At 51.8% G+C, this 9,457-nt stretch overlaps 4 protein-coding genes across 4 annotated transcripts in view; 2 read left to right on the forward strand and 2 right to left on the reverse strand.

Moving 5' to 3' along the window:
- Positions 1 to 96: 96 nt before the first annotated feature.
- Positions 97 to 3,759, forward strand: BU25DRAFT_334690 (uncharacterized protein; the record flags this gene model as incomplete). Its single annotated transcript, XM_033702541.1, has 4 exons — positions 97 to 408; positions 445 to 1,728; positions 1,781 to 2,943; positions 3,003 to 3,759. 4 exons carry the CDS (start codon positions 97 to 99, stop codon positions 3,757 to 3,759), a joined length of 3,516 nt encoding a protein of 1,171 aa, XP_033564791.1.
- A 437-nt stretch (positions 3,760 to 4,196) lies between these two features.
- BU25DRAFT_361569 (Pam17-domain-containing protein) lies at positions 4,197 to 5,366 on the forward strand. Its single transcript, XM_033703701.1, has 2 exons — positions 4,197 to 4,904; positions 4,958 to 5,366. Exons 1-2 carry the CDS (start codon positions 4,377 to 4,379, stop codon positions 5,141 to 5,143), a joined length of 714 nt encoding a protein of 237 aa, XP_033564792.1. The 5' UTR covers positions 4,197 to 4,376; the 3' UTR covers positions 5,144 to 5,366.
- A 529-nt stretch (positions 5,367 to 5,895) lies between these two features.
- BU25DRAFT_407896 (uncharacterized protein) lies at positions 5,896 to 7,438 on the reverse strand. The gene has a single exon (XM_033705669.1). The coding sequence runs from the start codon at positions 7,349 to 7,351 to the stop codon at positions 5,969 to 5,971; it is 1,383 nt and encodes a 460-aa protein (XP_033564793.1). The 5' UTR covers positions 7,352 to 7,438; the 3' UTR covers positions 5,896 to 5,968.
- Positions 7,439 to 8,419: 981 nt separating this feature from the next.
- BU25DRAFT_243551 (TPR-like protein) overlaps positions 8,420 to 9,457 on the reverse strand; it is a 4,274-nt gene continuing 3,236 nt past the window's right edge. The window contains exon 5 of the mRNA XM_033701547.1: positions 8,420 to 9,433. Within this exon, the coding sequence (XP_033564794.1) occupies positions 8,772 to 9,433 (662 nt within the window). The 3' untranslated portion in view covers positions 8,420 to 8,771. The remainder of the gene's footprint in view (positions 9,434 to 9,457) is intronic.

The following is a 9,457-nucleotide window of genomic DNA, read 5'->3' on the forward strand; positions in this document are numbered from 1 at the left end:
TCCCCAGAAGAGATCGATCTAATCTCTTTCATTTTTGGTCATGCCAGGAAGGCACTTGCGATCGCTATCCTCGCTCAGGCAAACACCAACGTTGCCATGAGATGGCTGAAGAAGAACAATTATCATGACAAAAAGTTGCCGATTCGACAACAGATCAAACCATGGAATCAATCATGGCGCAGCGATTTTTACGAAAAACAGTGGATGATCTTTGCGCCTACCTTCTCAACAGCGATCCAGCATCTCGATCTAGGAATTGTGCCTGCTACAGCGGGTCAGCCTTACGAACTGGAAGAGGCGCACATACTTCCCTTCATCGAAAAGTCCACTGAGACTGGCGAGGGCTCTTTTGGACAAGTCACGAAGTACGTATTGCACAAGGACCATATAGATCCAGTAAGTGAGGCAGTCTACCATGGGTGAACGTCCATTGAACTACCGCAGGCGCTTCCAAATCATACCGCGTATGCGGTGAAGTTCATCAAAGGAGAACACATGAATGCTCAAGAGGTCGCGGACGACTGGAGAAGGGAGGTGAAAGCGCTTCGTATGATGAATAAGCTGAACCAGGAACATATTGTCCGATTTGTTACTGCTTTCCGCCGCCGCAAGAGGGACCGCACGCAAGAGCATTATCTGATGTTCGAATGGGCCGACAATGGGAACCTTCGTGACTTGTGGAGAACCACACACACTCGCAACCTGACTTGCTCTTTAGTCAAAGACGTCGTCGAACAGATATTGGGGCTAGCTACAGCACTCCAAGCGGCTCACAATCTGAACAAAACAGAGGCGTCGTACCGTCACGGTGATCTGAAGCCCGAAAATATTCTTTGCTTTAAGGGTGAGGGCCAGATTGGGACGCTGAAGATCGGTGACTGGGGAGAAGCAAAGTTTCACGAAGAAGACCAGGTGACCGAGATGCGACCCAGCCGGACGACTGCGAAGCACGGCACCCGTCGATATGAGGCCCCTGAAGTTGAGACTGGCGTGCAAGTAAAATGGCTCGGGCAGTCGAGAAAACGTCGCTCTCGTTTGAATGATATATGGGCAATGGGCTGCATCACACTCGAATGCTTGGTCTGGATTCTGTATGGGCCAGATGGTCTCAAGCAATTCGATATTGATGTCGGTAACGAGAGCTTCTATCAATCCGATGTTCAGAACGGGAAGTACGTTGCTTGGGTACATCCTGCTGCGGTCCGATGGATGGATACAATGGCACAGGACTCCGCGTGCTCTGTAGGTACCACCGCCCTTGGGGACCTCCTGGAAGTCGTTAGAACGGCTCTTTTAGTGGTCAAGCTGCCAAGGCGACTAGGTACTGGCCTTCCTGAGCCGGATGCGGTAAGGCCTAGGGCAGATTCAGGCATAGGCACAAACACTACCAGAGATGAGGCTGCCATCGATCTCCAGAACGACGACCATCTCTCTAGCGACGACGAGACGCCTACTGTGGAGGGTGTTCCAATGGTTACTGTCACTGGCCCCGACAACGAACCTCAGCAGGAGCGGGAAGAGGAGGCCGAGAAAATTCCTGTGCCAGCAGAACCAGAAGAGGAAGGTCCAGCGCGATGTCTTTCCCGTGAATTCAAACGCCGTATGGAGCATATCTTCTATGAAGACGAGAACCCTGGCTACTGGGATACGCACGAGGAGAGGCCCAGAACAGTACCTTTGGACCTGGCGAGCTCGTCTGTCATTACTCGTCGCCCATCAGGATCGAAAGTAAGTACACTATAGTGAATTCTTAGTGCTCAATTACTTATACATCTCATAGGTCGACTATGCGCCTCCGGATCTTAATGAGAACGACTGGAAGCCACACCTGGACAACGACTACGCACTCAACATGTTCACCACCATTGGACAGGACAGATTGCCAAAGCAACCGTCGACCTGCAGTGTATCCGATGTATGTGATACTTGTAAAATGTTTGTCACAGGTCTTTGGGAGATCGACTTCGAGATGAAATACGATGCTACTGTACTCGCTGCTAGTGCTGCATCTAATACCTGTCAACTGTGCGCACTGCTTTGGCGAACATATGACCTTCATTGCAAGAGCAGACCCAAGAGTGTACGGGTGGAAAGAGCAGGGCATGTTTTGAAGATGAACAGCAACAGGGATGCTGTTCTGACCATCGTTCGTCAGTTTGGGAAGGACTTGGGCTCTACTACTGACTACCAGATTGGGCTTATCGAGATTCCAGAGGCAGGCAGTCCAACTCATATTGGTATCATTCAACATTGGCTCAGAGATTGTGATGATCGACATAAGGAGCCTCTTGTGCAATGCCGGAACACATCCAAAAGCGAGTTACCTACTAGGTTGCTAGACATTGGCTCTACTAGTAGCGGCGTTGTCTACTTGCGTGAGCGGAAAAATCTACCGGCGGATAATGGAGACTGGATAGCGCTTTCACATCAATGGGGCAAAGGGAAATATTGCACGACACGAAGCAATCTCGAAGAACACCTAAGCGGCATTAAGTTTGAAGACTTACCAGACACTTTCAAGGACGCGGTCAAGATCACTCGCGCTCTCGGCAAGCGATATCTCTGGATCGACTCTCTCTGTGTCATTCAAGGCAAGGATGGAGACTTCAAAGACGAAGCGAAGCGTATGGAAGGTGTGTACAGCGGCGCCTATTGTGTCATTGCAGCCAGTAGCGCGACCGATCACTACTCGGGATTCCTGAACAAGCGTAAACGCAGGGACTATGTTGGGTTCAAGCCACAAGAAAAGGATCAATCCCCCTTCTTCATCTGTGAAAACGTTGACAACTTCAAGAGACATGTATTGGACGCTGGTCTGAACAGTCGTGGCTGGGTCCTGCAAGAGCACGCGCTGGCCCGTCGCACTATCTTCTTCACTGAGCATCAAACATACTTCGAATGCGGCTGTGGAGTACAATGCGAGACATCAACGAAGTTGTGGAAGTAGGTCTCCATATCGTTTGTGAAAAACATTGAAGAAATTTGCTAACACCTGCCTGCAGTGGATCTGCATCATTCCTAGGGGACCCAGAGTTCCCACGGTTGCTGTACCAGGCGACACAAGGTGGCAAGATCCTCAGGATTCAAGGTTTATTCAGCAAATACTCGCGACTTGGACTGTCCAAAGCCTACGACAGACCTGTAGCCATTGCAGGACTGCAGAAAAGGCTGTTGAGCACAATCAGGGTCGCAGGAGACTTTGGCATACTCGATGGCCGCGACACCAAAGGTCTCCTCCGGCGAACCTTACTATGGCGTCGGGGCTCAAAGGTGTCGAGCCTGCGCCCCATCGACTTCTCGGAAAGCCAAGCGACAATATCAGTGCCATCATGGTCGTGGATGGCTTACGAAGGTGGTATAGATTATCTCAAACTGGAATTTGACCACTGGGACTGGGCACACTTGCAGTCACCCTGGAATACCGAGCACGAAAAGAGGATTGCAGACGTTGATCCAAGCACACTGAACATCACTCTCGTTTCCCACGCCCAAATCTGCGATTTCAAGGCTGCCACCGAGACTGAGATCGAGCGTCATCTTGATAACCAGGGACGTCTGTTGCAGGGAAGGCCATTGTGCGTTGTTCTTGGCAGAACAAAGGGCACCGATGCGGTTGACGATCAGAAGCACTGTGTGCTTATCGTTGCTCCAAAGCTGGACAGAGACACGTTTGGTAATAGGATCTATGAGCGGATCGGCGTTGCTATTTTGCCTGGCAAGTGCATTTCCCCAAACACCAAGATTGTACACATTCAGTGAACTGTAGCTATTGACTTTCAATCATCTTCGTATCTAACGAACTGTCACGACAATCGCCACTTGACATGTATATTTGTGCTGGTAAAGTATGTTGTAGAAACTTTGCTCGAAGGACGCAACCTGTTGGTCAATTCACACGACTCAATCACGAAAGCAAAGCAGTGGGCCGCACATGGTGCGCGGATTTCGCCGGATTATAGGATTCGGGCTGTTTTCGTTGTACTATTTCGATTCCTTGTTTTTGTAGGATGTATCCCGTCTGCAATGAGAATGTGAAGATGTTTTGTGGTGTAGGAGACCAAGTGGTGCTGCGCCAATGGCTGGTGTTCTGATCCGAGCTTCACGATGCTGATAAAGTAGGCGAGGTATGACGTCTGAGTGGTGAAGATCGAAACTTCTATACAGAGCTTGGAAGACGTCGCCGATCGATCTAAAATATCCGCTACAGCTCAGCAATCATTTCAATTAAGCTGACTTCCAATACATCTCGACTGCATCGTGTGAGGTAGGCATCTTGCATATTGCCAAGACCAAGCTTAGCTTCGCGCTGCAGCTCGGTGAACTTCCCAAGTTATCAATCACGACCACCAATACGTCCATCGCCCAACACCACCACAATGCTTGCAAGAAGCGCCCTATGTCCGGCGAGGGCATTCGCCAGCCGCTATCCGCCCGCGATCCTCGCGCCATGCTCGACTGCCGCAGCTTCCTTCTCCACATGCACACGACCAAGCAAGCTCCAGCAGCAGTCGCAAACACCTTTCTGCACACAACAACGCGCCGTTCCTAGCAAAATTGCCGCACGAAATGCCTCCACTTCGCCCTCAACACCAGCTGCCAAGCCCACTACCGGTGCATCAGCGCTCACATGGAACGACTTCTTTGCTCTACGCCGGACGCGCCGAAGGATTGGACAGGCCTCTTCAGGTATCAGCGCTATTGGAGTGACGTACTACGGATTGACATTCATGATCAACAATGGCTACGACGCTGTTCTGTCGGAGCAATTGGGCGGTTTCGACCCAATGATGCTGATGGGACTGAGCACGCTGGGCATGCTGGCTGCTGGATGGCTCATTGGCCCCATCTTCGGCAACCAGGTCTTCAATCTGGCATACAGAGGCGTTCTTCCCGAGTTCACAAGGGTAGGTTGTGTCAGGAAGACACTTCGGAGATCTCGACACTAACAAACACACAGAAAGATTCGGCCTTCTTCAACCGCATCAAGCGTCACCGCGTCGATCCCTCCGTCTCCTCGCTCGCAAACCCTCCACCAGACTACTACGGCGAGAAGATTGGCAGCGTAGCCGGCTACAGGCGATGGCTGAAGGACCAGCGCGCCTTCAACCTTAAGACAGGCAGACACCAGCGAGGACAGATCTAAGGAAATGATCCATGGACATGTCGAAACGCAGATACATACACAGGCGGAAACGCCCACCACTTTTCCTATCTGTAACTGATCGGCAGCGTTTAGCATGTCGTAGCACTGGCATCACGGCGCTTTCACGGCCGGTTTCTTATTGTTTGTAAAAATGTCGAACAGCAAATGGCAAGCTTTTGTACTTGTACACTATAATTGTCAAGCGTCATCTCCCCTCTCTGGGACACAGAGCTTCTCCACCGTTCGTTCTCACAGTTCTTTCTCTCCGTTATGTGCCTCGACGAGCATGATTGCAACACAATGCTGGACGACAAACACACAAAAACCTGAATAGTGTCTGGGACGACAGCCATGTATGCAGCTGGTGGCGATATACGACGCAACGACCCCGATGCAGCAATGATCAAAGCGACTTCCCAGGCCACCGTTATCAGATTGCTAACTTTGTTCAATCACACCTTCCCCAGAGGCTTGAATCACTCGGAAGCGACTTTTCAATCAATTGGATTCTGGGCCTGCAACACATTGCGAGCAGCTTCAGTGTGAACTGTGGAAACTGACAGACTTGCTTCTGCATATCTGGAGACTACAATTGCCCTGAGATCGAAGTCATTGTTGGCTTCCTGTGTCACGGTCGCTGACGTGTTGTTCCGTCATCTCGAAAGTATAGTGTTCACAAGAAATCAACATCTTCGTATGGTAAGTCATTCACATCACATACACTGCAGCAGAAAGCTTTGCTAGCCAATCCTGTTTTTGTTCTCGTCTTTTTACGGATTTCACTGACATATCTCCTTATAGTACTCCTTAAAGCCCGGCCGACGATCATTCGTTGGTGCTTGAGGAGGTAACACCCAAGGGGCCCAAATACTCCAGGAGGACGCATTCATCCAATTGTTGCTCCGTCGCTTGTTCGTCAGTCTTCTCCTGCGCCATCTCATCGGCGATCATGATGTGTGTCGGAGTTCCGACTTCTGCTGCCAGGACCATGTCCGTCTGGACAAGAAGAGGGTTGCGAGGCACGTCTTCAGCATTTTGAAGGAGAGTGTCGTAAGTCACAGCTCGTCGAACTGGCTTTGGCGCATGCATGGTCATAGCTGTCGCTGGTCGCACGAACTGCGCAATTCGATTCCCACCAGCTTGTGCATATGAATCTTCATCTTCATCAGGATCAAATCGAGCATCGAGCGAAGACCGCAGGGCAGCTTCCGCGACTTCATGGGCACGCTGGTGGCCCTCAGCAGTTGCCCACGTTTCAGCGCGCCAAGAAGGTGGTGACCGAGACGTGACAGGCGACTCCTGGTACGTCGCCGAGCGAGGCGTGTACGAGGGTGGCTTGCCACGCTGTGCCCCAGAGCGCTTGAGCGAAGATGTGCTGGTGTTCACGGTCAAATCTGGGCGCCGAATCTGCGGAACAGGCATCGGCTGTGTCCGCATGCGAGTCGGTGAGCAAGCTGGTGTGTTCTGAATAGAGTTATAAGCATCCTGTGAGGGGTTGAGAGCTTGCATGCGTCGAAGGCCCCGACGCTCCCATAAAGAATCAGCGCGCTTCTCCACTGGCTCAGGACGCTTCTGCGGATGATTTGAAGCTGTCATTGCCATCTTCTTCTTCTTCATCTGCTTCTCCTGTAGCTCATGCGCCGCCTTCATCGGCTCCCGTAGATACGTCCATGTCTCGCCAATGACGTACTTCTGCCAGTTGCATTTGGCCAGCTCACCGCAAGAACACATCTCAGCGTGAGAGACAGATGTCGTCGGCAGCCAACAGAGACGCTTACCACGGTGGTCTGTTGCAGGGATTACAGCACGATGAGACAGGTGGCCCGAAGGACAGACCTGGAGCTGACGCAACTCAGCCTCATCTTGAGTTGGTGCGAAGTCATCGCCCTGAGATGGGGTGATGGTCTCTGTCGTCTCGCAGTGCTTGCACAAGACATGATTGCAGCTACCGCACCCCAGGCGCTTGAATGGGTACGCGCCCTTGAAGTGAACCAGCGGAGTCTCGTGCCCACAACAACAGCACATCCACACACTGTCGTTAGACTCGCGAGAGTTCAGATTTGGGTACTCAATCACCTCGGCGCCACCGCCGGGTGGGGAGTACGGATTGCCACCACGCTCAGCAGGCTCAGCCAGTTCAAGCCGGCGCTTGACCTGCAAAGGCGTGAGGACCTCCGGGGCCTTCGGGATCTTCTTACCGAACAGCATCGTGAAGAGAGTTATGGTGGAGTGAGATGAGAGTGTGGATGATCTGAGACGATTAGAGCGAAGACCGGCAGATATAATATAGGATCGGATGGAGTGGTGAAAGGTGCCTGCTGAGGTCCCCCTGATCGTAGAGAGTGCTATGCGTTGCTCGTGCACAATGTCGAGAGCTGGGTGAAGATTGAAGTCGACCTCGAGCCTACATGACGATTGTCCCTGGAAAGCGGACAGTAACTTTCGAAGCTAGATGTTGCAATATACATTGGAGTATTGGATGTGTTGAAAGACGGTTTTCGGGTGGTAGATGGTTGCTAATGGTCAATTCATATATATCACAACGAGTCTAAATCTAATCAGCTTATTATTCATACGTAGATTAAGTCAATGGCATTGCTACGCACCGTAATACTTGTTATAGTCGCCAATTTGCTCGAACTCACGCCGCCGAATCATGGCGTTCTGGCAAAGCGGCCTACGCTGCTCCTCTGGAATCATATAAGTCTGTGCCCGATGAACAGCAGATGTATTTGGACGATGTTGAGACTGCATGTCTCGATCATCCCAAGTTGCAGAACGGGGAGTGTCTGGTAAATGATCGCGCCGGAGTAAAGAAACATTCGTTTCCAAGGTCGGGGCGGGGGCACGTTGGATTGGTGCCAGTGTTGGACGAAGTAGCGCAGTGCGCATCCTAGGGCGGTTGCGCCAGATGCAAGGAGTCATTCTTCAGGCTTCGATATGCAGCGCGATATACTTCTTGTTCAGCCTCCTCCCGTAGCTTGAGCGCTCATCGTCACGCATATAGCGTAGCTTTTCGAGCTGCTCCTTAGCCTCTTGGAGTTTGAGGTCGTCGTTAGCTTGCAGCTTGTCGAAGTATTCGTTCAAGTTTTGCTGCCGAGCTAGGTCAGCACGCTCCTGCTCCTTCTCCTTCTGCCGTTGGTTGTTAGGCTCAATGATTTCGAAGACCTTCTCCGCCTTAGCCTCCATAAGCTTGCTCTTTGCATCATGAGCAGCCTCTACTGGATTACGGTGGTAACGTCCCTCCTTGGGTGACGAGAAGGCCGCCGTGACGAGAAATACGAGGGGTACCTCAACTTCACACAGCTCAAGCGCTGCGCAAACCTCAGCATCTGCTGTAATCCTGTGCACAGTGTGTGCTGTACGTACCACTGAACACGCCGATTTCTACAGATCTGAAAATTACAATCGCGCTGACGCCTTCCGCGCCTGTTCTGCGAAGAGCCTTGTTCTGTCGCAAAGCTGAGACCACCAACAATCTCGCTCGGCCATCAAAACACACGCAAGTGCCCTACCTCATACCAGAAGTCCTGCTGCAGCCCCGTAAGTCAACAGTAACCTCTCTGTCGAGCGTTGGTTGAAGTTTCATGCAAGGTCGCGACCCGCATCGGTACTTGTGAGCCGAGCTTCATGCCCACTTCCAGCCCAGCTTCTTCAGTACTCTATGCCGCCTTGAAGCCGGTTCGGACTGTAGTTGACGGCGATTCAAAGCGACAAGATTGTCGCGTAATGGCTGGCACTTGGGATGACCTTCCCCAAACACCTTCTCGTAGCCTGAGAGCGCTTTCGAGTACAATATTCTGGTCTCGTCTATGCGGCCAAGGCTGTCAGCTAGCAAGCCGAGAGCCCACAGAGTGTTGAGAGCTGGAACATAGGTAGAGATGCCTACAGGGCCGACTGTCTTCTTGTAGCCTTCCAGCGCCTGCGTGTACATCTCCTCTGCCTTGTCGAGCTTTCCCTGGGCCCTGTAGAGGTTGCCCAGATTGTTGATTGTGATAAGTGTCGACGTGTGGTCTTCCCCTAGCGCCTTCTTATAGCCTTCCAGCGCCTGCGTGTACATCTTCTCTGCCCTGTCGAGCTTTCCCTGGTCACTGTAGAGGAGGCCCAGGTTGTTAGACGTACGCAGTGTCGATGTATGGTCTTGCCCTAGTGCCTTCTTGTAGCCTTCCAGTGCCTGCGTGTACACCTCCTCTGCCTTGTCGAGCTTTCCCTGGGCCCTGTAGAGGCTGCCCAGGTTGTTGATTGTGTTAAGTGTCGACGTGTGGTCTTCCCCTAGCGCCTTCTTGTAGCCTTCCAGCGCTTGCGTGTACATCT

This window comes from Macroventuria anomochaeta, assembly GCF_010093625.1.
Source record: "Macroventuria anomochaeta strain CBS 525.71 unplaced genomic scaffold BU25scaffold_6, whole genome shotgun sequence".
Classification (NCBI taxonomy): domain Eukaryota; kingdom Fungi; phylum Ascomycota; class Dothideomycetes; order Pleosporales; family Didymellaceae; genus Macroventuria; species Macroventuria anomochaeta.